Below are 27,615 nucleotides of genomic sequence, written 5' to 3'. Positions count from 1 at the left end.
GTTTGGATGTTTTGTAAAATGTAATGAAAATTATTGTGTAAGGGAGCTACTAACAGTCATCGTTTTCATTGCTGATTAAATAGTTGATTGTTTACTGGATTAATCACTGAATTGTTTGATAATTAAAAAGTCAGAAAATGGTGAAAGATATTGACAAGTATTTCCAAAGCCAAACGATAATCATTTTTCAAATGTGTTGTTTGGTTTGGTTCAGCATAAATATGTACATTTTTGTACTTGCTTATCTTGATATGTTTTAACTGTATGATTATATAAATACTGTTAACTGTTTTGTTCACTTATATGATTTTTAACTGTGACTTCCTTTTCTAATGCCCTGGACCCAAAGCTAACAGTTTAAACCTCTTGTAGTAATCTATTTTTCAATTTAAATTTGTGTTAATATGCTTTCTTCATATTTAGCCAACCCAACAAATGACTTCTAATTTTATCCTCAGTATTTATTGTGTCATGATTATTTAATCTTAGTTTATGTTTTTTTCTCGCTGTCGTCGATGTTTTTTGTTTGTTTGTTTTTTTCTTGTTTTGTTTTTTACCATATGGAGAACCATCTGTGGTTTTATCAGAGTTTAGTCTCAAAATATTTGTTGTTTGTCTAAAACTTCCTGGTTCTTACATGTGAAGATGAGTTTGTTATATGTTCAACATAACTTTCACAAAACACACCGTGACAGGGTGTGTGTTGAGTTCATCAGATTGAATCATATGAAATGGCCCTTCCTTTTCCTTGGAAGAAAGTGGCAGAGGTCATTTCCAATAACTATATACATTTATAGTCATAAAAGTCCATTCCATATATACAGACTGTCTCAGACTAAGGCTACTGGATATAAATTGTCACATTTAATATTTAGTATTTTATTAAATCTAACCTTGTTCTGTTTCGTTGTCCCGTTGCTGTACATTTTTGCGCATTTACAACGCAAGACGAAGTAAACGAATATATGACCTTTGACCTCTTTTTCGTCAGTGGAAGTTCAACCAATCAGATCGCTCGTTGTTGAGATGTGCTCAAGTCTCTCGGAGGTTCCTTCGTCAACATGGTGAGTTCAGTCATTCAAAAGAATAGACTATTTTCACGAAAAGAACAAGAAAAAACCGTCACGTAGTTACATGCACGTTGATTTAATTAAGTCAATAACTTGCCGGTTGACTCTTTATAACAGCAGCAGTATTGAAACGCCTAGAATATCACGGATTAGCATCAGGTCGTTAGCATCGAGCTAAATTAGCGGCAATTGTTCTAGACTATACCCTGAAGAAAATGCTAACTTGGACAGAAAAGACACACATCTAAGCATAGTATTAAGGCATCATCAAACGTAACGTAGAAAGACACATAGCTCTGATTGATAAATATAAAAGCACAATTTTCTGAAGACGTATTCACTCAACGTAAGCAGAATTGCTAACAAATGCCTTACGTTAGCCTTTAGACTTTACCGGAGTTTAGACAATCTTCAGTTCTTCCTCACATGCAGAATAATGTAGTTAGCGATTTAATGGCAGTATAGTAACAGTCATGTGCTGATATAATGTTTCAAAGTATGTCTGTTGTTGTCGGTGATCATTAATGTAAATGGACACCGACTAAAACACGAGGTTGACGTATCTGCATTGTTGTCGAAAGTTGCTGTTTGTCTATTTTCTCGTCAAGTAAGTCCCGTTACTTTAGTTTACATGTAACATTACAGGGTTTCTGTACCGTTCTTGGGTTCAGGTCCAGTTCCCATATTATTCTGGGGAACACAAAGCCAAATCAGTATTGAAAGTCAGCGTCAAGAACATCTAAATATAATGGTTGTTGGTAACTGTTAGAAAGATTTATGAACCTTTGCGCAATGTTACATGCACATGCGTTAACATTTTCCCCACACAGATAGGATGGTAATAATAACGCAAAATTATATGACATTATATTTCTTTTAAATAAAAAATGCTCTATTTTCTTGTCAAGACCCACTCCCACCCCACCCCCATTCATGCTCAAGTCTTGAAACGCTGTAATAGTCTTACACTGTGTCAAAATGATGAAAAAAGATATTGACGCATTAAATAATCCATTATAAAATGTCTTGTAATTAATAAATTCGTTTTCTTATCTGACTGTTTTTGCTAAAAGAGTTAGTTTACACGTCTTTAGCTCAGTATTAAATTTATCAGCTTTATAATCATTAAAAAGGTGTTGTTTTCAACCTCCAGTTTTAGAGAAAGTCATACTTTTTTAATTAACAGTTTTACACTGAATGAAATAGCAATATTTTAGACCAGGGGTGTCCAACCCTGGTCCTCGAGATCTACTATCCTGCATGTTTTAGATGTTTCCCTCTTCCAGCGCACCTGACGGTCATTATCAGGCTTCTGCAGAGCTTGATGACAGGCTTATCATTTGAATCAGGTGTGTTGGAAGAGGGACGCATCAAAAACATGCAGGATAGTAGCTCTCGAGGACCAGGGTTGGACACTCCTGTTTTAGACACTCGATGGTAAATCCTGAGTAAACCCAGTACAGTGGTGAGTAGATATTGCACCACATGTTTTGAGTTCACTAACACTGTGGGTGTCTCTTATTCATGACAGTCTTCATCAGAGGCTAATAATGGCCCGAGCCAAGCGCCACCTTATCCAGGTGTACCGCCCTCAGGGATGCCTCCACCCTTTGTAAGTCAGTGACAGAGATGCTTTCACCAGTTAGCTTTTTGCTTCTCGTGTACATCTGCAGTACAGGGCTGAATTGAGCTGTTTAAATATTTGAGGTCTTCAGTTATGTTTCCTTCTATGAAGTGCCTCAACCTCCCCTATTCATTTGTCTAGATGGGTCCACCAGGAATACCGCCTCATTTCCCTCCTATGGGGATGCCTCCAATGGGGCAGCGACCTCCCAGTATGACCCCTATGCCTCCAGGTATTATTCCTCCCGGTATAATGCCACCAATGGGCGCACCTCCAATGGGACAGGTGAGTTTTACCACAACCTTGTGATCTTGTCTATTAAAATACTTTTGGACTTGCTTTCTGCTTCTGTTGCTCATTCCACCGCATAATTGCTTTTAAACAAAAAGCCTTTTCATATGTATTTTTTTTCATATATATAACATTACAGTTCTCCAAAAAATAGAAATTTCTGCTGGTTGTGTATCATTTTGGACCCTTAAATATTAGTTGTGAGATTACAGCTGAGTCACTGGCAGTGTCATGTATTCATTTATTTCAAATCATTATGTATCATAGTTAGTATGCATAAAGATAAGTCAGAATAAGTGTGATTTTGAGGGGTGTTCAAGGTGCCAACAACACCAGTCTTAAAAGGTGGTAAAGGGATGTAGTTTTAGTGTTTTTCTGCTTTACACATCACAAGCTGTGGCGTTGCACTGTTAAATAAGTTTCAGTCGCACCTTGTCTGCCATGTTGAACGTATCCTTTTCACACAGGCTCAAACACCCTGTTTCACACTATGTCTCAATACTTCTGCTTGGAGGAGGTATGGAAATGCCAGATGAATATTTCATGATGCTTCTTTTATTAGATGGCAGGCATGATGCCACCTATGATGCCAGGGATGATGATGCCTCCTCGCATGCCAGCTGCAGCTGTACAGCCAACGGGACCGGTAATTCTACTCACTCTGCTTTTTTTCATTCACTGCTGTTTCACACTTCGTGTTTAACAGACTGCAGTCTATTTTTACTAACTGCAGCATTTGCAACACTTCTCTTTGTTATGAACTGAAGTTATTACATCTAAAAAAGTGAAAATTTGATTTTAGTACTCTAGAGTTGGGACTGATCTGATTTATTATCAGTTTTAGGCGCTAATACTGAAGTTATTGACATATCAGTAATGGAACTGGTTACTGATTCAAATTCCATCTTCTGAACTCGTGGTCGTTAACTCAACATGCCTACAGAACACAGAAAGACAGCTTATCTTGCTTTTTTCTTTACTGTTTCTGTTTGATTTATAAACATGGAGTTTTATCAACTGTCCGTAACTAAAATGAATTCTGATGATGGACTGAAATGAAACTTTGCTTTATCAGATTTGTTTGGTGTCTCCTGACACTATCTGCACTCAGTCAAAGGTTGTTTATGATGTGAAAGGAGCATTACTCCATAACACTGCTGTACAATCAGACTACAGTAGGGATAAGCTGTGACATTCTGTGTTGATGCCATTGTTTAAAATAACAAATCACTCAAAACCTGATGTCAGTGTTACTTTCATTGTACTTTTGTCGTTATTTTCCGCATGTTCTGTGCCAGGGAAACCAAAATTGACTTTTGAAAAAAATACCTGAACACTTAGGAGAGGCAGTGGCTCAGGAGGTAGAGTGGGTCAAATCCTGTTTTGTCATAGTCATGTGCTGTTGTGTCCTTGGGCAAGACGCTTCACCCACCTCTTTGAGTAAGAAAAAATTTAGAAACAACTATGACTACAACTCAGCATATATATTTCCCCCAGGACCGAAATGGCATTGTATTTCCTGATCCCTGATTTCATGAAACCAAAATACTAGATACCAATGTTTGGCCCTAATAGTCTATCTGTGATCCCTAGACTGGAGTTCATGAAACTGATTCTGTTTCTCTAGTTCACAACTCTACAGTAAGACATTTTGTCTAGTAAAATTATAAGATGAATACAGCACATCAGTTTCAGCATATTTATCCATTCGAACTGTAAGTGGATGAATGTAAATTTCATCCAATTTGTATTTTTCTCATTTAGTAAGTGCTGCGTAGGCCTAATAAGATAAGATGGGTAGTAGAAAACAGTGCATGGGTGCATTTCTATGTTAAATTGTAGATGACAGATTGGAATGAAAAAGAGACGCACACTGTCTGGTTACATCTAAAATGAACATGTGAGTGTAATATGCCCATCATTTTCACTTTTGTTTGTTTTGGCTTTGATTCAATCTTAAATGTCTGCAAACATAATGAAACACAAAAGCCTATCCCTGTTTAGCTAGTTTCTTCTTTTTTTCACAGATTAATGAGCAAGTTATGTAAATGAGCAGTCTGATATATTTATTGTGACAGCATCCAGACGGCTTCAGAAGACATCCACTTAATCAACATGTGTATAATTTTACATCTTGAGGCTGTGGGGTTCTGTACTAATTAGGAGAGCTCTGTCGGTTACTGTGTTATATGAGTAATGTGTCTGATCTCATCTTAATTTATCATGCAGTGATAGAGAGGTACTGATGTAAAGTTTTAGATTTGTGTAGTCCTTTGCAAAATAATCCATTAATAAAACTGTCTTTTCCACAGCCTGGCGTTGACTCTTCAGGTAAGATCCTTAATTTGTCACTTCATAAAACATCTTGCCCGTTTATGTTTGTTACAAGTATCTGAACAAGGTGTGTTTTTATCCGTACAGCTGCTGCACCTGGAACAGCTGTAAGTATCACATAGTTGTTCTTTATATGCAGCAATTATAAACTCAGAATTTTGTCACGAGTTTCTTAATGAGCTCCACCATTTTATCTTCGCTCATGTCAATTATAATAATTCTTTCATCCTGCAGAGTACCACAAATGGTTCTCCACAGGAGGAACAGCCAAAGAAGGTTTGTACCCAAAAAATAGAAAGGTTGATAGAAGAGAGGCATTTACAGACTGTGTCAACCAGGAATTGTGGGTAGAGCATACTGTATGTTAGCAGATGATCATTTTATATATTTTGGTCTCCTTTTTTTTTTAAGAAACTGAGATAGTTTATTTTTTGTTGCTTTTGTCTGGCACAGAAGTCACTGTGGACAGAGCACAAGTCTCTGGATGGCAAGACCTATTACTACAACACAGAGACCAAGCAGTCCACATGGGAGAAACCAGATGAGCTCAAATCTCCTGCAGAGGTACAAAAATGTATCACTCACATAAGATGTGTAGTGTCTCAGCATTCATATGTTTACTGAGATTTTAAACAATTCATGATTATATTACATAAAATGTATACGTAGTACTGTGCAAAAGTCCTAGTCTAACATTAGGTTTTTGTAAAGTTCTAATAACCACACATCTCTTTTCTCAGTCTCCATATCAAGATACAACATTACAGCATTAAAAGTAAATGTTTCAGGGAAAAAACAGCTGCTATAAACCAAAATGGTTGTATTTAGTGTGACCTCCCTTTGCACTTAACATGTCCTAAGCTGTTTTGTTCCAACAATATGAAATGTATTGCATTCATTTTGATGTTTTATATCATGTTTCATTCATTCAGTTCATTCATTCAGCTTTCATTCAACTATTTCTGCTGCTTCTTGTCATGCAGATGGGGGTCACACTAAATAGTGACTTTAACCTTTAGAACTTATTTATTTCAGTTTTTATGTGTCTTTTCATGCTGTGCACATATTTCCTATGTTTGCTTGTTGTATGTGACAAAAGTGAATGAGAAATACATATGCATACTCACTGCAAGACCTGCTGTATATATTCAAGTGTCTATAAAAATGTTACATCACAAAGTTAATGTGAGCTGTGTATTAAAGCTGAAACAATTTTCCCTCTTTTTCCTTTTAGCAAATGCTTTCCAAATGCCCATGGAAAGAGTACAAGTCAGACACAGGGAAGCCTTATTATTACAATTCTCAGACAAAAGAATCCAGATGGACTAAACCCAAGGAGCTGGAGGATCTGGAAGGTAAAGTCCTGCTGTTTGGTGTTGACAAGACTTTTCTGAGAAAAAAAACGTGACATTTCATAGTGAGTGATGCTACATGTGCTACGCTGATGAACCTCGAACAGCATCACAAATTGCAGACTGCTGCTGGGTTTTTCTAAGACGTCGTTCATTAAGGGGCTTTGGGCATCACTAATGTACAAAGACTGAAAGCACAGAAACAGGAGCACATGAGGGCTTCCTCAGTCCATTTATTGTTGTGCTTTTGTCTTATCTGCAGTATGCTTTGAAATGAAAACAAGTAGGCTGACATCTATCTCCTTTTGTTTATTTCAGCCATGATCAAAGCAGAGGAGAATGGGTAAGAGCTTCCTGTTTACTGTCAGTGACTTCACTGAAGCACTATGTACAAACAAGAGTAAACCGGTTTTTACTTGGATATTAACAAATTATTTTTCAGTAATAACCCTTTATATGCCAGTCAATCACATTATGCAGGTAATTACTGTCTATTTTTTCCCCGACTTGACTCGTGACATTCTATTTGTAGAACAACAGAGGCAGCAGCTTCTGGGACCACCACAGCTTCTGCAGCACAGGCAGATAACACAACCTCTATGGCAACTGTAATGGAGGCGGAAACTGCAACAGCAGTCTCAGAGGAACACCTGTCCCAGACGGCCGTGCATCATACAGCTGAGGTCAAGACTGCAGATGCACCTGTGGCTTCCTCAGAGAACTCAGCCACAACAGAGGCTGCAGCCAGGTAAACATTATGTCTGATACACAGTTGTATATACTGTCCACTGCACAATGAGTCACAGTAACATCAAAGAGAGTAGAACGACACTGGGATTACCCACACAGGCCTTTTTCCACTTAGCGCTAATGGATGAGGAGATTTACATTTCATTCACTTATTTAATGCTCAGTGCTCGCAGGTCAAAATGTTTGATGCAACGCTTCTTCCTTTGCACTCAGTGTTGAAGTCCCAAAGGAAGAACGTCCAGAACTTCAAAAGAAGACTTACAAATGGAACACAAAAGAGGAGGCCAAGCAGGCCTTCAAAGAGCTGCTGAAGGAAAAGGTGAGTCTAAGGGCAGGCTGTCAGATGAGGTTAACATGTAAATTAAAAATAGGTCAGTGTAAGAGTGGAGAGGTTGCAGCATCTCTGTAGGATTGAAGTGCCCATTTACCATATGAACAGTACTTTAGTCTCCTCTTTTTGCATCATGTGACATAAATGGTGTTATTGTAGCTTTAAAAAGCTCCAGACCTTACTACTTAATTACAGCTACATAACTTGGGGTTAAGACCTTACATTACTATCACACTGATTTACTGCTGATTATGTGGCTGTTGTGCCAAAACACCAATACACTGTTTTTCCCTTGAAACATCAGTGTTAACATTACGTTCACTGTGGTTCAGTCATGTTAAAGATCAGTCAGTGACCGGAATCAACCTGCCTTTAGCTTCAGCAGCCGTCTTTGATCTTAGAAATATACAGTTCTTTACTGGTCAAATTCGCATGCATGAATTACTTGCTGGTTTGCATAAATGTGCAGTGACAGGCAGCAGCGACACATCTGGGTACACACACACACACACACACACATGCTAACAACAGATCACCATGGATGATGAAGACACAAAGATTGAATCTTGAGTAATCACTAGTCTGAACACAGTGGTAACATGTTAGACTAGAAGGGCAGTCTGACAGCATATACATCCCACAAGTTTGCTAATTTAGTCCAAAACCTATGTTAAAAATAAAATGTACAGTTTTTTTCTGAATTTCACATGTTAACTTTCAAACCCTCTGATGTCATAAAAATTTCAATTTGTTTTGATGAAATCAGGCTAAAAGTGAGTGATCACATCCTATATTAAAAAAGGGAAGTGGACTCTGTCTGTGTTTCTTGGGGCATCATACAAAATCCAGAAAGAGCTGTCCGCAGCAGTTTGGTGTACTTATGTATTTTAGGTCAAGGAACAGACTAGTGAAAATGGCAAGTTTATAGGACCAATATTTTGGGAGATATTAATAATTTTGGAATACAATGGCCTGCCAATGGCCAATCATGTTGCTATACCCAGAACCATAGAATCATCATTGAAGTGGGTTACCTAGCAACAGATAAACAATAGGGCCATGGTGCCAAATTTCACGTGCAAAAACAGACATGCCAGCTGAGAGGTTATTCAAATGAAAATGCCAGTGGAATTTACCGAGAAAGTAAAGGAATGAACTGTATCAGAGGATCTAAAATCTGTGGTTCCCCATGGGTCAGTGTGCTAGTTACCCAATAATATGGGATATACTGCAGTTTATTAAAGTACAATCTCATGGGGTAATTTGGGTATTGGATCAGAGTAGAAAGATCTGTTAACCAACTAACTCCAACAGGTGTTACTGTAGTTCACATGAGTAGTCACCAGCTCTAGAGACCTGATTTTTATTTTATTTTTTTTAAAAGGTTAATTTGACCACCTCACTACTAATGCTTGATGTGTTTACCAGTTCATCCTGAGCGTTTTGATCTGGATCTAATCCCTGTCCCTCCTCATCAGCCCCTGGGAGGTCTTAGCGATGCTGTAAAGCTTCACCTCCTGTTGCTGTGGATGTGGTGTGTGTTTGCAGGAAAGCCAGAGAAGCACCACCCACCTTGAATGCTGCTATATTTAGGCTCTTTTTAATTTTGTGCACAAAGCTCTCCTCTGAGATTGCTTGCCATTTCCTGCAAGATCTTAATGGCTCTGTCTTTATGATTAGCTTTATTGGATCAAACACGCAGGGCTGCCTAGGATTAAGACAGTGAGAGAAAGTGGCATGCCTCAGTGAGTTAGAATAACTGTGACAAGTGACAAGACAGAGGCATGCGGTGGAATCAGTTCATAATGGATGATGGAGTCGCTCTCCTAGAGACGAGTGGCAGAGAGGACGCTTACATAAGTCCTCAACGCCACTTCTGAATTATTGGCACTCCACACCTCTTAACCCGCCATCTATTAGTAATAAAGAAAACGTGTTGACTTGTAAGAGTCATTATGTTCCTTCTTCCTCATCTGTCACTCAAGGGTTTTTTTATGTTTTAGTTACCGCTTTTATCTGCTACTTGTTGATATATAGATTGATCATTTATTCCAAACATGTGAAAGTGGAAAAAAACAATAATACCAAAAGAAGAAAGTCATGAATTTACAATATTTACAAGTGAAAAAAAATAGTGATTATAGCAATAATTATAGTAAATGTAATAATTAAAAATATTTTTGTAAATATACTTTCCATACTGAATTTTTAATCCTTAAATATCTGTTTTTCAGGGTGTGTCCTCAAACTCCTCTTGGGAACAGGCTATGAAAATGATTATCAATGATCCTCGCTACAGGTATAAACTCTCCTGGTATTAGTTTTTCCTGTTTACAGTTGCAGATGAAAACAATGCTAACCGTTTTCCCTTCTGTCAACATAGTGCCCTCCCCAAACTAAGTGAGAAGAAACAGGCTTTTAACGCCTACAAAGTCCAAACAGAGAAGGAAGAAAAAGAGGAGGCCAGAATTAAATACAAGGAGTCAAAAGAGACCTTCCAGAGGTTCTTGGAGAACCATGAGAAGATGACATCCACCACCAGATACAAGTAAGCCCCACCATGGTCTTGCCATCACTGTTTTTTTTGTTTTTTTTTTTCCCTGTATTGATTTCTGGTTCCCTGAATTGTCAATATGATTATGCAGATGGGATGAGTGTAAGGTCATTATTACTTATGCACGCCATCAGGCAGTTACAGCATGGTTTGCCTTCACTTACTCTACTCTGACCTGGGCGCATTTCCCTCAGTGTTGTTGCTGAATTGTACACGATGTAACACCGTATTAAGTGAGTGAATTGACCAACCTGGCTGTATTTTGTTTTCATCTTTTCTTTTAATCCATTGCATTATCTTGCCTTTCTGTTTTATCTATTCGGTCTTGTATGATTTTCACTGAATTTCACAGTTTAATAAATTCAGAAAAGCTGCAAAAACACACAAATTTGTAGCCGAATATAGATGTTAGAAGTACAAGCCTCAGTGCTTGTTATGATTTCCACTTTACCAGCACTTTTTGTGTTGGCATTTGGTTGAAAGTCATCGTGGTGAACAGCGGGAACGGGCAGATCGACTGGTGACCTTGACAACCAGCCAGGTCGACTGGCATCAGGGTTGCTGTCATGACTGGTGCCTTAATCTAGGATGGCACACAACAGGCAGTCAGAGAATGATAGGTGGACTGACTGATGGTGTTTTTGCATCTGTAATGTAATTTTCATGTTATATTTCACTTTAGCAGCCACATCCTCTTTTCTGTGCTTAGTATCAAGTGATGAACAGCCGTGAGTGAAATGCAGTTATCAAGACTACAGAAAAAAGCCAGTTTTATATGTGCTTTTAAGATCTTTTGCACTCATATATTAACAAACAAAGGTAAAGAGTATATTATTAATGATATATCTATATTAATTGTACACCTGTACTAAGTAAGCTCTACGTTAAGTGCACAGAGGATATGTGCCGAGATAAATTTGGCCGGTGAAATGCTGCCCTCATGTGGGCTTTTGAGTGAAAATATCCTGTGTACATCTTTTAAATCAGGAAAGCAGAGCAGATGTTCAATGAGCTGGAGGTGTGGAGCTGTGTTCCAGAGAGAGACAGACTCGAGATCTACGAAGATGTACTGTTCTATCTAGCAAAGAAGGAGAAGGTAAGGGTTTCATTTCAGCCGTCGTTCTCCCAGAAGTAACTAAAGAGTCATTGATCGGTCAGTAGTATTGAAATTTGTAGCTTTCTGAACCTAACAGAATGAATATCCTTTTAACTCCAGGAACAAGCCAAGCAGCTAAGAAAGAGGAACTGGGAGGCTCTGAAGAACATCCTTGATAACATGGCCAATGTTACCTACCGTACCACCTGGTCTGAGGCCCAGCAGTACCTGTTAGACAACCCCACCTTTGCAGAAGACGAGGAGCTACAGAGTAAGAGATGCACTTTTTACCTTTCAGTCACTGATTTATACATGTATTTAACTACAAAAGGAGCACATAACTGGAATTTTCAGAGGTTTCTCATGGTTCTATGTGTAAGTATGTCTGCACAATGTGACTTATCATGGTACCATTATCCTACTGACAGATATGGACAAAGAGGATGCCCTTATTTGTTTTGAGGAGCACATCCGGGCATTGGAGAAAGAAGAGGAAGAGGAGAAACAGAAGACTCTTCTTAGGGAGAGACGGCGACAACGCAAGAACAGAGAGGCCTTTCAGGTAACAGGGAATAATGCTCAAAAATGGAAAGTTTAGGTCAAGAAAAGCTGTTTTAATGTCCTAAATCTAGTTTTATTTTAAGATCCTGACATTGTTAAGAACCAAGCTTTGCAGTAGGCTTCATTGGCTTCAGTCTATTACACTGTAGTGGTTAAAAGAGGGATTTAACCACTACATTTATGTATTTATCGGTCTAGTCCATGTAAAAATGAAAACACAGATTCTGCTGAAGATGCGCTATTTGAAGCTTTTCTGAAGTCTTGCGTTGTTGCTTCCTCTCAGAAATTTTTGGATGAGCTCCACGACCACGGTCAACTTCACTCCATGTCTGCCTGGATGGAAATGTATCCAACCTTGAGTTCAGACATCCGCTTTGCCAACATGCTGGGCCAGCCCGGTAGGAGTCCAGACCGCTACACCCGTGACCACACATGTCTGCATGTGCCCAGTATGCTAAAGCACGTGGATGTGACATGCATGACATGAATCCAGAAATAGAGCATCACCAGCTCACCATTTAAATACTGAATTAACCCCAGTGGTTGTGTTATGTTTTGTTTGATGAATGGTGTCTGTTGTGCAGGCTCCACGCCTCTGGATCTGTTTAAATTCTATGTGGAAGACCTGAAGGCCCGTTACCACGATGAAAAGAGGATCATTAAAGATATTCTTAAGGTGAATTCTTTATTAACATACAAACTGTTGCCTTAAAATCCTCCTGCATCAATGTATTATTGAAGACATTTATTTTTACGTAATTTTAGCACGTCTCTAACCTTTTCCCTTTTCGCTGCTGTTAGGATAAAGGTTTCCTGGTTGAAGTCAACACTAGCTTTGACGACTTTGGATCCGTCATCAGCTCAGATAAGAGAGCCACCACACTGGATGCAGGCAACATAAAGCTGGCCTTCAACAGCGTAAGACTCCACTTTACATACATTTAATCTCACCCAGTATAAACTTATGCTATGTGCAAATATGACAAAGAGAGTACTTTTAAATCTTAAAACTCATCTTTATGCAGAGGTCATTTCTGTAGGGTTCATTTGGTTCCATTAAAAACTCTACAATCCAATAATCTGTTGTCTTAAAGGGGTCATATTTTACTAAACCCACTTTTATTAGTCTTGTGTACATTTATTTGTGTATTTGGACCTTAATAGTTCAAAAAGTTTGAATTTGAACCCTCCAGGTGCTGCAAAGCTATATTTATATTCATTCCGGCAAAAATCAAGTGGATTTCTTCAACCGGTTTCAATTCCTTCTTAATTTGTTACGTCTGTAACTAGTTACATCATGACATTTTCATATATAAGGGCAAGACTTCAGATGAACATTTCTCCAAGTACACTGTAATTGTTTGACAGCAGCAGTGGTTGTAGTAAAAACTGAAGATATGTCCAAATTTCGAGCCGATTACCTAAAATATTCAGTTGTTGGTTGTATTAATGGACTCAAGTGGCTGAATGGGACAGAAAGCACGGCCAACAACCTGGAGGGGGCGGGGCATGAAATGGCTCCTTTTCATTTAAAGGGCCAGTGCTGAAAACGACCTTTCTCATCTCATTAGTCAAAAATAGGGTTGAAGATGAACCTGTAGAGTTAAATTAATGAAGAGTTCAGACCCAAGCATAGCATTTACAGTATATGTAGACCACAAGGAAATGTTTTAAAATGCATAATTCCATTTAAAAACAGCAAAATATCACTTCTTTAAAATGACAAATACAGTCTAGACAGGTCTTTAAAAGTGATTGGATTATAAAGTTAATGTTACATCTATAAAATACATATATTAATGTCAGTCTTCTCTTTAGATGTGTTTTATTCACACTTTAACAAACCTGTGCAGCCTGGACAGGATGTGCTATCTCCTCTCATCAGAAATAAGTCAAACATTTTATATCCAGATATTATTTTCATCTAATATGTGAAAGTGCAAATTCAACTAGATCTGACTTGAGAACAGTATATTAGAGCTTTGTTGAAGCCACTGAAATAATGAATGAAGCTCTTAAATTAGAAACTATGGGTATGAAGGCAGTAAATTAGATAAAAAAAAAGTATGATGGCATGTGAAATACTTAAGAGAATACGGTTTCATTTGTTGAAATGTGCCAGAGCCCTGTTTCTACATTAGATTAACCTACTTTGTGAACTCTTTCTGTGCAGTTACTGGAGAAGGCTGAAGCTAGAGAGAGAGAACGAGAAAAAGAGGAAGCCAGGAAGATGAAACGGAAAGAAGCAGCCTTTAAGAACATGCTGAAGCAGGCCACGCCGCCGCTGGAACCTGAGTGCACATGGGAGGGAGTACGTACTTTATACACATTCACATTTCATTCATGTTTCCCCACAGTTCTAAGAATTCGTATATTTTTAATTAACCTGTTAAGGTCTGGGCCATTAGTTTCCAGTCTGAATCATTTAAAGTTGACACAAAATAATGGATTAGCTGATATCAAAAGTTTTATTCATGTAAAACCAAGTAATAATCAGTGGTTTTTACAGCGAATGTTTGACAAAATTCATAGTCATTGGTTCATAATGAAACCTTTATTTTTGCTCTTTGAGTTTTAATTTTAGAGGGATAATACTAGTACTACTGGATCTGTTTAGTGTTAACCGAGCGTTTGGCGTATTGGTCTTGGTTTATTAAATTATTCATGACATGTATTGCTCTGACTTAGCTTGGTTTCCATATTTGCCCATTTAAGTGCTTGTTGATTTGTGTTCTGTTGCTCAAAAATTGGTTTTGTTAAGCTTTTAGCAGACCACCTTGTTACGTGGACGTATAATGTGTATATCACTACAAGTGTCGTGTAACATTACCATGGCAACACAGCATGGAATTACAGCCGGGTATAAGAGGTTAATATTCAGTGTCATGTTTTTTTAAGATGCATTTATTCAAGTGTTTTTTGATGTTTTACCATTTCAGGTCAGAGAACGATTCCTTAAAGAATCTGCATTTGAAGATGTGACTCTGGAGTCAGAGAGGAAAAGGATATTCAAAGACTTCATGCATGTCTTAGAGGTAAACCTGTCATGACGGTACCAACACGCTGGATTTATTTAGCTTGACATTTTTTTTTTTTTTTTACCAATGTTCTTTTTATTTTTACACATAAGTTGAAAACACAATTATATATGTTGAACAAACACATCAAAACAATCCCACTTCCACCCCTACCCATATTTGTTTCATTTCTTGGTTGGGGATCAGGTTAGTAAATCATATTCTATTTTATTTTAGGATAAATAAATACATTAATTAAATAAAAAAGGACATTTCTGTTGAATTGAATGCTCAAGAGGGCTACTGTTTACACGTTATACTTCCATCATATGTGTCATGTCTGTTGTTGCTATGTACGCAATGAAAAGGTCCCAGATCTGATGAAAATTATATTGTTAAAGTTTTATTGTAGAAGTAATTTTCTCTAAAGGGAGTGTTGCAGATAGCTCAGATAGCCCTCTAACTACTCTTGGTCTTTTGATGTTTCTCCTTGAGAGGGCTAATACTCTTTTTGAGAGTAATATGCTTAAATCTACAAATATTTGTTGATTTTGTTTATTTTTTTAATTACCAGGATATAAACCCAATATAAACAGCTGTGGTACTAAAGGTATTTGAATCTGTATTGATCTTGACATTTAACATGTTATGTACTATTACAGCATGAATGCCAGCATCACCATTCCAAGACAAAGAAGCACTCGAAGAAGTCCAAGAAGCATCACAGAAAACGCTCCCGCTCCCGATCGGTCAGTAGTCCTCGCCATCTCTGCTGTTTTGCACAGTCAGAACAAAAAACAACGGGAGAATAATTCCGCATTTTCTCCAATTTAATATTTCGACAGGGTTCGGAATCAGAGGAAGAGGAGTACCACAAGAAGAAAAAGAGGTCGCAGTCCAAATCCCCTTCTGAGCGCTCCTCTAGTGGAGAGTCTGGTGAGTGGGATTTAACGCCTAATGGATCTTTATATAAGATATGACAGATGTGCAGTTCTGCTGACATTTACTGACATTTTCTGCTGGAAAACAGAGAGAAGCTATAAGAAATCGAAGAAGCACAAGAAGAAGGGCAAGAAGAGACGCCACAAGTCTGTAAGTACACACCAAAACCTTGGAGATGTGTGTCCCGTATGTACGTGAAACTTCTAACAAACTGTTCATTATGATTGTAACAATCAGGCATCACCGGAGTCTGACAACGATAAGAAAGGAAGAGAGCGAGACGGAAAACGTGAAAAGGATCTAGAGAAAGATAAAGAAAATGAAAAGTCTCGAGGGAAATCCCACTCCGACTCCAAACAGAAGTCGCCGAAAAGGAAAGCACCCAAAGAGGAGGTTGGTTTTTAATATTCTCCTTAAATTCAGGGTTCGTACAGGTGCTTGAAATCCTTGAATGTCAATGTTGTGTTTGCACGGTCTGAAAAGTGCTTGAAAGTTCTTGCAAATATAACTCTGTTATTTATTTATTTATAATATTAGCACTGCCAGGTTAGAGGTCAAGCCAAAGCTACTTACAGAGAGGTGATACATTTGGAAAAATAAAACTTTATGTCAACAAAGAAACTTAGCGAATGTTCTCAGGTCGACTCCAGGTACATTTTTATCTTAATCTTTGGTTCGGTGCAAGTGGCTTCCTTTTCTTGGATATTACTTTGTGTTCTCCTTTAACCCCTAACGTGTCAGTGGTGAGCGTTCTGTATGTATGATTTAATTTAAGTATTCATAAAAACTCAACTGTTCCCTCAGTGGGAAAAATTTCAAAACATGCAAATAGAATAGACCTTGCACATCTGAGCATGCTCAGTGCACCCCCCCATTGGCAAAACAGAGCAGTGAGTGACACCAGGTTTTTTGTTTACAGTGTTGTGGTGATTTTCCTTTATTTATTTATTTTTTTTACTGTGTTTTTAACAAGTTTTGACCGTGTAACTGTTTTTTAAGGGTTTAACCAGGTGCCAAAAAGCAGCTGGACAGATTAAGAAAAAAAGAGTCCCAAAACAAAAACTACAGCGCCAAAATTCAAATAGTTATTGTTCAGTGTGTTCTAGTTCACAGTTCATGTTCAACATCCTAAATCTCTTATTGATGTACATTCTGAGTACCGTATTTAGTAAAAACCTGTCAAACTTCAATACCTCTCTGTCTTTTTCTGTTATTCCACCTGTTTTGACTCTAAAACACACTGTAAAGCAAAACCACCGAAGAAAAGGAACATAAGCACATACTCTCTGCTTTTCCTAACCAGTGGTCTCTTATCAAGAGTTCCTTTATGTAGTCTAATTGTTAATCTTCCCCTCTGCGTCTGCCAAATGCATTAATCTAAATGTACTCACAGCAGCTTTTATGACACTTCTACAGATGCAAATTCACAGCAGCACGTTTACCTGGAATGTGTCAGGGATTAAAGGGTTAATTTCTAAATTTTTTTTGCTATTATGAAACAAAATTTTAATGTTTATAGCATAATACAATGTACGTCATTGTCATAAAAAGTGAAAAAAATAATCATGAGTATATGTATTCCTGTAGATATGTATTTTACCCCAGTGATAAAGAAAAAATTGAAAATGACCCTTAAAAGTGCTTGAATTTGACCTTGAAAAATGTGTACGAACCCTGTATGTTTTTTTTTCTTTCTGTGATGACGAAGCACAACCAATGTGCGGATGTGCTGTGTTTCTGAATTTTTTTGTAAATGTACTCACAGCAGCTTTTATGACACTTCTACAGACACAAATTCACTGCAGCATGTTTACCTGGAATGTGTCAGGGATTAAAGGGTTAATTTCTAAACTTTTTTGCTATTATGAAACAAAATTTTAGATGTTTATAGCGTAATACAATGTACGTCATTGTCATAAAAAGTGAAAAAAATGATCATGAGTATATGTATTCCTGTAGATATGTATTTTACCCCAGTGATAAAGAAAAAATTTAAAATGACCCTTAAAAGTGCTTGAATTTGACCTTGAAAAATGTGTACGAACACTGTACACTTTTTTTTGTCTTTGTGATGACAAAGCACGACTGATGTGCACATCCACTGTTTCTGAATTTTTTTGTAAATGTACTCACAGCAGCTTTTATGACACTTCTACAGACGCAAATTCACAGCAGCATGTTTACCTGGAATGTGTCAGGGATTAAAGGGTTAATTTCTAAACTTTTTGCTATGATGAAACAATTTTAGATGTTTATAGCGTAACGTCATTGTGATAAAAAGTGAAAAAAAAAAATTATATGTATTCCTGTAAAAATTGAAAATGACCCTTAAAAGTGTTAAAAATGTGTACGAACCCTGTACATTTTTTTTCTTTGTGATGACAAAGCACAACCAATGTGTGGATGCGCTGCGTTTCTGAATTTTTTTTTTTTTTTTACTGTCTTTATAATCAGGGCGGCTGGGACACGTCAGGCAGCGAACTGAGCGAAGGAGAGCTGGAGAAAAGAAGAAGAACTTTACTGGAGCAGTTGGATGCACCTTGATGAAAACATTTCAGCTGTAGGTCCGTCTCTACACACTTCTACAGACACATTCTCCTCACGCTCATATGGTTTGCCTGGTTACGCCACCCGGGACTGGCCGCGAAGTGTCGTACATTTGTGACGACGAAACAGTAAACTAACTCTATCAGGAACCTCTACTGTTTAAATGTGCAGTTGCTCTTTTTTTTGTTATGCTTTAGTTTTACTTTTAGCTGACTGTAGTTGTACATGTTTTCCATCGCCGATAATTTTTATATTCAATTAAAAGCATATCTCGACATCATGGTGACTGTCTCAATTCTGGAAAATGAGCAGAAAACAATTAAAACAACCATAAGAAGCGACCTCTGTCCGCAAGTTCAGAGGTGTTAGGAAATATCGAACTAATTTGAGCATTTGTTGAAATTGCATAAATGTAATAAAAGACTGTTTCAATGGATTATGTCTCTATTTGGATACTTAAAGGTTCATTCAGGTCCAACACTTATCCTGCTTCCATGCCCTAAGGATTTCAGTTCTTTTCTTTCTCTAATCGGTGAAATTAAGACAGAATTAGCAGAAATAGCTAATGATCAGCAAATTAGTGAATGAATTAGGGGAAAATAATAACACAAAAAACATAACTTGCTCCTACTTTAAGCTCATGATGTTTAGTTCTAGATTTGTTGGTTGGTTCAATGATCCAGATTTACTTATTGTGTTGATTTTAGATATTTATTTCAACAGCTGTCGAGACTCTCTAATGGTCAAAAAGAGTTAATTTTCAGGAGTGTGAAGGAAGGATTGATCAGCCAATATTTCTGCGGCTCCAAACTTACTCTATTAGTCTTTTGGAAAAAACACAATAATTGACTTTGAAACAAACGCCTAAAAAGTATCAGTGTTACTAACCCACAATGGCCTTAAGAATACTTTCACACATCTAAAATTGAAACATGGGTATTTGGAAGGGTAAATGCTCTGGTAAAGCAAAAAATTCTTTGAGAAACATAATGTATTGCAACATAGATATTGATATACAGTACTGTGCAAATGCCAAACATTACATTTCTAATGACCACCCACATGCATTTCTCAGTCTCTGTATTAAAATCCAGTCTGGATATAAGTGAAGAATGTACAGCTTCAAACTTTGTACTTAACATGATTTTAACCCTTTTGTTCAGACAATATGAGATTTATTACATTCATTTTCTAATGATTTACACCAGGTTTCATTCAACATGTCAGAAGTTTCTGTTTCTGCTGCATCTCGTCATGGGATGACACTAAATAATGACTTTAACCTTTAAAACCCATTTAATTCAGTTTTTTGTTTGCATTTTAAAGCTGTGCACATATTTCCAGTATTTTCTTGCATCTGGAGGAAAGAGAATCACAAATAAATTAGTGCGTTGACCTGTGGGGCTCCACGGGTTCTAGATGTGGTAGTTTTTATGCCGTTGTGTATTCATGTATGCTGTACCGCATTTGTCCAGCAGTCACCGCCAAAGCATTCTGGGCATAGCAACATGATTGTAAGGCTACTGAATTCCAAAATTACTAATATCCCCCAAAATATTGGTACTATCAACTTGCTGTTTTCGCTACTGTCTTCCTTGATCAAAAATATACAAGTATACCAAACTGCAGCAGTCAGCTCTTTCCGGAATTTGTGCGATTCCCGAGACACACACACAGAGGCCACTTGGCTTTTATAATATAGATGTACATGGTCATTTCAACTCTGCAAAAACAAGCCTTTTGCACAGTACCGTAGATTAGTTCCCCTGCAGACATTTTATCATGCAGTCAGAAAAAACCCTCCTGAGTGGTTTTACCCGTCACCCTCAGCCACACTGACCACAGGGTATTGTCATCAGTTGGTCGTCAGGCTGTTTAAAAACATTGCCATGCACTGCTAAATCAGGCCACTGGGGGCAGTAGTGCGCCTGATAAGTCAGGCTGAGGGTTTTCAAGTGCGCACTTGTTATGTTAATGTATGAAAAGCTACAGAAAAGCATGAAATATTGTACAAGTTTTATGAGAAAAACTGCGGGAAAAAACACATTCACTGAACAACTGTATATATTCAATGTAAATATTTTATTTGATCATATTTGTTGAAAATCTCATATCATCTACTGTAATTAAAAAAGCTTGTTATTTTATAATAAGCACAAACTGCCTAAAATACATTTCTGGTGAAATTTTAAAAAACATGCCAGTATTGTCAAAAAACAGAAATGACGCTATTACAGAGAGTGAAGTTGACAGAGAATGGCAGCACACACTTCAGTGAAGAGAATTACAGTCACAACCGGAGGTCGTATCGACCAGGTCCATCAGGTCAGTTTGAGGACTAGTCTAAATGCTTAAACTGTGTCCAAGTGGGTTGAATGGGGTTTTTTAACCGCTGGCTCTGACCCGGGTCCTGTGACACAACTCGAACAAATTCAGTGATCCAGTGTCCCCTGTATCATGACAGTGAGATGTTAACACACTACTGTAGAGTCTGGTCGATTTTGGCTTCATTAAATATACAAAACGGAAACAAAAACTATAAGTTAAAATAACATTCAAGTTGTATAGCACAAGGCAATGTTTAAACAATATGTACAATATTAACCATCTGGTAATGTGAATTAAGTAAAAAAAAAAAAAAAGTTTGTAGCAAAATATCTGTACATTTAGGAAACTTTTGAGTATTTGTCATGTTTTAATGACTGTGCTCTCAAACCCATGGATGCACATTAGATGAAAACATGAGCAAAAAGCTTAAAGGAGCCTTTTCAGTGGTTAAATACTATACATTAAAATTACAATAAAGTGAGTAGACACAGTAGCCTGCTATATGATTAACCTGGGATATGTTAACTGATACGATGCAACGCTATGTCCAGTTTTGACGATAAGAAAAGGACATCCAGTTGGGTTTGGTTTGTTTTTTCCATTTTTTTCCACACTTGGCAAAAGAATGTGAATGTTCCTTTACATATTTGACTTCCAGCACAGGTTCAGTGTTTTAGTCAGATTAGTCAGAGGCTGCAACAGAAATGCAACTTCAAGACCTTTTTCTGTGGATTAAGAAGAAGAGGTTTGACCCAGTAACTCATAACAAATAATGAAACAGATCCAGTATGGAGACACCGAATGTACACAGTTCACATTAGCGCGGTATAACTTTACCAACGGTTTGTCTTTTTTTTGTTAATTCAACACTGACTTTGCTTGAGTAGAAAATCTAGAGTTAGTCATTTTCTCTGTTGAAAATCAGCCCTTTTAGTAAAATGAGATGTAAAAATGTGCCAATCCGAGCACATGAGCTACGAGGAATGTAAAAGAGCACTGGAATGTACAAGATACTCAAAGTATCAAACTCATCAGCTAAGATGTAGAATTTGTAACAGCTACAGGAACATGTCCTATACATTCTATGTTGTGTTTCTATAGAAACATTTCTTCACATGGCTTCTTTGCCAAAAAGTCCAGTTTTACGCATCATAGGAATCTTACAATTAAAGCCTGGTCACGTCGTATTGCTCAAAGTGGGAATAGTTAAAACAGTCATCAAACAAAAAAAAGACAACAAACATGGACATTTAGACCATGAAAATAAGTTCAGGCACTTGGCTTGTCTAAGGTTTCTCAGTCAACCTTTCAGACTCTTTAAGTTCAGTCCAACACACGTCCCAGTCCTTCATAGTGAGAAGCTGCTACGATACCACAGACATGGAATAACGTGGATTCTTATGGAATATATGTACATACATACTCATCTTTCACTTATCATCCATCGCTCTGCATCCAACCTTCTGTCAGTCCCTCTCTTGACGTTACACACCCTCGCCGTCTCCCTTCCCTCCCTCCCCCCAGCACATGCACTGTTCCCTCATCACATGACCACTTCGCCGTTGTTCACCGGCCGTAGGTTCTGATCATCGTATCGTCTCCTGACGCTCCTCCGCACAGCGTCGGCTCGCCTGTAAGGCTGATTCCTCAAATCTGCGAAAGGGAAAAAGGGGACGGGTGGGGAGGAGGAGGGGGAATAAAAGGGTTGTCAGTCTTCTTGTCAGGCATTTTGATGAGCTCTGAGTGCTGGCAGCCTGACATCCAAAGCAGCATGAGTTCTATGCAGGAAAAACAAAGCCCTCCAGGTCAGCTGTCTCTGAATGCTACAGCTGAAATGAGCCTTTTGCCAAAATCTAGAAAGCCTTCAATGTATCTGGTAAAAACCAAGATGCATTTAAATAAAGCTCTGGTCAAATCCCACACTAATGAAAATAGCATTAACTATTTTTACTCATCAGACAAGCACATTTGTAGCAATAAGAGATAATGATGAGGAGAATAAGAGACAGTTAGGTGGAAAACAGAAACAGAGGGAGGGAGATAATAAAGAGATGCTTGCCAGGTTTGGGACACATCCACCACTACAGGGGTGCTACTGGAGGAGTTCCTTACCCTCGAGTAGACATTTGGAAATTTAGTAATATTATTCTTCTTTAGGGCTGGATGAAGAGAAGACAAAATGAATGTTAAAATGGAAAAGGAAGGGCTGAACAGAGAACGTCAGCCCAACAATTCACAGCAGCTTTGCAAGGAGAGCACAGCGAGGGCGAGGCAAAGCGATACGGCAGCAGGCTGCACGGGAAAAGGCCTGAAACTGGCAAGAAAGGTGATGGAGCTAAAGTAGAGGAGGATGGGGACAGAGTGGAGAGCTTGTTTTTTTCTGTATTAAACCCAGGCTGCTTCGCAAAGTGGCTACCAGCAGGACAGAAGAAGAAGAAGAAGAGCCCGTTATAATGTCATGTACAGAGCAATGACAAACTGAAATATACACACTGTTCCAGGAGACAGCAGGTCCAACAGCATTATGACCAAACCAAAAAGAACAAACCAGAAAAAACAAAGCACGCATGCAGCCAGGGAAACACTGAGAAGATTTACTTTACAATGGATTAAGAAAAAAAAAAAAGGTATAAATACAGTGAAACGTCCTGGTTGCATGTTAGTAAAAAGCAGAAAAAGGGTGCGGAAATGTAAAAGGTCTTATGTTTGCCATAATAAACACCATGCAGCATGAGTGAGTGAGCCTGCACGACCGCGGCACAAAGTCATCTGACAGAGATGAGACCCGGCAGCGATTGGCAGGATCCAGCACAGCATATGGGAAGAGCAGGGGTGCATTGTGGGAAAGAAGCGGGGAAACAAAAGCAACCAGCATGCAAGAAGCTGTACAAACAGCAGCGATCATGTGTAATTATAAAAAACACACAAACATTCATTTTTAATTGAAACACTGATTTGAAATTCACACAAAGGCAAGTTATAATGTCACAGACCAACACGTAACCAGGCTCACAGACAGTATATACACTACAGGTTATTACAGGTAGTGTAGGTACTAAGAGGAACTGCAGTATTTTGATGGATATTGACTTAATCTATGTCCTCCTAAGACCCAGTAAGTACAAGTTTTGGCTTTTTTTTATGTTAAATAATTGCCTTGATTGGAAAAACTATGATGCAACAGGTTTTTCAGATAAAATGTTTATTTTTTGGAATTAAAAAATGCATTGGTGAGTGTCGGGAGGATACATTTATTTCTCCTCAATGACTGTTTCCTTTATGGCCACTAGATGGCAGCGTTTAGCTATAACTGAGCTCCTCGAGACTCTTCATATTCATCACCAGAGATGAGGATATGATGTCAGTGACTGTTTCCTCTGTGACATTATGGTTTGCCATGGTTGATAATAATGAAAAGTCATGCTACAAGTCATGCTGAGGAAGGGGGAAACACGTGAAAACACACAAACACACGTGTACAATCGTGTGCATGTCTCTGAAAACCATGATGTCGGGCACAGTGCACATGCACAGGTCCGTCGTGTGAGAGTTGAATGTGACCGTTAAGAGGAGTGTAAGAATAGGCATGCAAGGGTTTGTTTTTGTTTTTTTTTTGTAAAGAAATAAAGAAGAGAACATTGTGTTCCAGCAACCTTTGAGAAGAGACAGAGTTCTATAAGCTTAGTAATGGTACTCCTCATTGAGGGTGGGCTCGCAGAAGAACCGAGAGCCGCGCTTGGCTGTGCGGGCGGTAAAGGGCACGGTCTTCAGCACTGCATTGAGAACAACAGGGACAACAGCCAAGACAAGACAAGACAAACACAATTTAAGAAAAGCAGACTCCTACAGGGGTTTAGCACTGGTTAGAACTAAGCAAATACCCAACAACAGCATCGGTGGGGCCGGGGGAACAGAGGGGCCCCTGTGAGCTGAGGCTTCGCTGAGGGGCCCGCTGCATTACTGCAGAGCTAACACTGATATCTGAGGTTCTCCATTCTATTCTATTCTACTCTACTCTATTCTACTCTACTCTATACTGTACTAAATCCCTTCCCTTGGGCCCTTACTTGAGTAAAAATGCTGTTAGCTTAGTGTATACATTTTGCTTTATAAGTTAAATTACTGCAATGAAAATAGGTAAAAGTAGACATTATTTAAAAAAAAAAAAAAAAAAGATCATTGGTTGAACGATCAATGGTGAGAGACAAGTTATTTTTTAGCCCAAATTATGCATCATTCACACATATGATGCTTGATAATATAAGACGATTCTATAAGTAAGTAAAGTCCGATTGTTGTAAAGCTGATCATCTATCAAACTGTAAATATACATAAATAGAAAGATGTCATATCCTGTCTCTGAAACTAGTTATTTCCCCTCTAAAACTAGTGTATTTGCAGGTTTGAGAAGCCAAATTTATGACTTTTAAAGGCATTCTTCAAAAATGTAGCTGTTCATTAAAGCTCAGGGTAAATTCAAAAGGTATTTTATCAAAACAGAAAACTGAAGCAAAAGTGACTCTTCAGCAAAATATCATTTACTGAACATAAAAGCAAGAATCTATAAACACTGCATGGGTTTTACTGGGGAATCGGTGTTCACTATGGAGCCTCTGAACGCACAAATGGGTCATATCTGAGAAACTGCATTTTACCTGAATTATTTACAGATATTGATAGGATTACAGGTTCAACAGTTACTAAACATTTCAGATCAGTACATGCTTTTATTTTTTTAAGTGTTATCAGTAAATATACAGCATTAGAGTGCAATGTCTTGTTGCACAGGAAACAAAACAATCTTGATTTTGCCAATTATTTCAAGTATTTTGTTGGACTGCCCAGACCTATTTTAGTTCAGTAGCAATTGTCTATATACTTCTTTATAATCCACTGTTTGTCATGATAACTTCACTACCCCTCAGTGATCAGAGGATCTATTCCTCTGTTTGTTTAATGTTCCAGGAGCTAATCACGGCCCGGCCCAGTCTACATACAGATGGTGTTACAAAGCAATGAGAGAGCAGATCAGATAAGATAAGCAATGATCATCAGACACATTTGAGCTGACTCAGAATGTAATTGGATTAGCTGGACTGTCAGTGCATGTTTGTACGTGTTAGGAAATACCTCCGATTGTCAAACATCTGACAGCTGATTTTTCAAAGATGCCAAAGTATTTGTGTTAGTGGGTTTAGAATCCCATTGTTAATGAATAAATATATAGCACAAGAGAGGACCTTCATGCAGAGCGCCCTGTGTGTGTAGTTGGATGAATGGATGTGTGTGTGTGTGTGTGTGTAGATGTGGAAGTGTGTGGTCGCCGACAGCAACCAGCCCCAGAGGACGTTACCCGTGATAATGTCCTCAATGGCTCCGTCTTTGCCTTCGTAGACATGGCGGCTGTCTTTAACCTGTTTCCTCCTCAGCTCCTGGATCAGCTCCTGTTGCTGACGTTTGTTTTTATGTGATGGAGACTGAAAACAGACACAAACAACATTATTTAAACGGCAAAGGATATAACATTTTTCTAGACTCTTGTAATAATAATCCCCCTTCTGAGCCCAGTTTGTTTATCTGCACCTGTACTTTCTATGTTTCTTTTATTTTGCTGTGTTTAGTAAGTTTCTGGAGTTGGATCTTTGGACAGTATCAGATACAGTAGTGGAAAAAAGCTTTCAGACCCCCTCAGAATTTCACACAATATCAAATATGACCGTGAATCATTTATGGAAAATTCTTTCTTTGTGTTTCAAAAGGTGTAGCCGCATCAGGCAGACACAAACAAATGCATTTTTTATTACTATTATTACTATTATTATTATTATTAGCATTATTATTATTATTATTATTGTTATTGTTAATAAGGAAAAATAATAAAACTAAACCCTTGACAGTTTCAACATATGCTCTGGATGTGTTTCAAGGGACATCATCTAGCTGAAACAATAAGGGAACATGTGGATTTGGAGAATGGACCAAGTTCAGTTTTTCTTAATGCAATATATCACAAATGCATGAGGTGTCCAAAACTTTTTTCCACCACTGTAGATGGACTTCCTTTACTGTCATTGTATAAAAAAAATACAACAACTCAAAGCCCAGGGTAAAACGTGGCACATCTAATAACAAGTGATGCCAGGCACAACAAACCCCACCCCTCGCTCGTACTGTAGCTTATTTTGGTATCGATTCAGCTGATGTCATCATGTCTATGCATGTGCTGATATCAGCATATCAATTGCCTCTACATATGTTGTTGTATATACGTTGACGTTTACAGGCATTTGAAATTCCGCCCATTATAAGTAAATGGGAGAAAAAAAGATTTTAAAAATTCATTCAAAATTTCAACTTTGACCTACTGTTTCCAAAATGTAATCAGATCTATTCTGGGTCACTGGCAATCTATACACCCAATTTGGTACAAATTCAACCAGTAGTTTTGCTTTTAGAGTGTTAACAAACAAACAAAGAAATGGAACCAAAAACAATACCCCTTGTCTCCCCTTCAGGGCACAGGGCAATAAACTGTAAAATAAACAGAGGCAAAATAGAATAGTAGAAGTAAAATAAAAGCAAGATAAAAAGAATGATGCGCACTATTCACTCTCACACTCACACACACACCTCCATGCCTCCTCAATCATAACCTTATTGCATATTCAGTTTTTCAGGTATTATTCATTTAGTTTTTGTGTAGATTTGTGTTTAATGTTGTGATGACTTTTGAGTAAAAACTGTTCAGTAGTCCGGTTCTGGTTTTAACTGTCCGACAACTTCCGATACGCTGTGTGGGACTGGAGGTGAAAATGTCT

The 27,615-nt window shown here is 38.0% G+C and overlaps 2 protein-coding genes across 3 annotated transcripts in view; one reads left to right on the top strand and one right to left on the bottom strand.

Annotated features, from left to right (window-relative positions):
• Window positions 1–1,031: 1,031 nt before the first annotated feature.
• Window positions 1,032–18,905, top strand: prpf40a (PRP40 pre-mRNA processing factor 40 homolog A). 2 transcript variants are annotated; one of them, XM_030125347.1, is made up of 27 exons: window positions 1,032–1,064; window positions 2,602–2,682; window positions 2,836–2,979; window positions 3,548–3,631; window positions 5,298–5,316; window positions 5,407–5,426; window positions 5,554–5,595; window positions 5,773–5,883; window positions 6,554–6,674; window positions 6,990–7,014; window positions 7,204–7,419; window positions 7,635–7,740; window positions 9,987–10,051; window positions 10,136–10,300; window positions 11,294–11,402; window positions 11,523–11,673; window positions 11,831–11,964; window positions 12,247–12,361; window positions 12,548–12,639; window positions 12,765–12,881; window positions 14,137–14,274; window positions 14,903–14,998; window positions 15,643–15,729; window positions 15,826–15,916; window positions 16,011–16,072; window positions 16,160–16,315; window positions 18,377–18,905. In XM_030125347.1, exons 1-27 carry the CDS (start codon window positions 1,062–1,064, stop codon window positions 18,464–18,466), a joined length of 2,640 nt encoding a protein of 879 aa, XP_029981207.1. In that variant the 5' UTR covers window positions 1,032–1,061; the 3' UTR covers window positions 18,467–18,905. The 2 variants fall into 2 exon arrangements, with proteins under 2 accessions (XP_029981207.1, XP_029981208.1); XM_030125348.1 differs by lacking the exon at window positions 2,602–2,682.
• Window positions 18,906–22,314: 3,409 nt separating this feature from the next.
• fmnl2a (formin-like 2a) overlaps window positions 22,315–27,615 on the bottom strand; it is a 68,102-nt gene continuing 62,801 nt past the window's right edge. The window contains 3 exon segments of the mRNA XM_030124484.1: window positions 22,315–22,450; window positions 24,451–24,570; window positions 26,151–26,274. Of these exon segments, the coding sequence (XP_029980344.1) occupies window positions 24,479–24,570; window positions 26,151–26,274 (216 nt within the window). The 3' untranslated portion in view covers window positions 22,315–22,450; window positions 24,451–24,478.

The sequence above is a fragment of the Sphaeramia orbicularis genome, chromosome 21 (assembly GCF_902148855.1).
Source record: "Sphaeramia orbicularis chromosome 21, fSphaOr1.1, whole genome shotgun sequence".
NCBI lineage: Eukaryota > Metazoa > Chordata > Actinopteri > Kurtiformes > Apogonidae > Sphaeramia > Sphaeramia orbicularis.
This window is presented reverse-complemented; position numbering and strand designations above follow the sequence as displayed.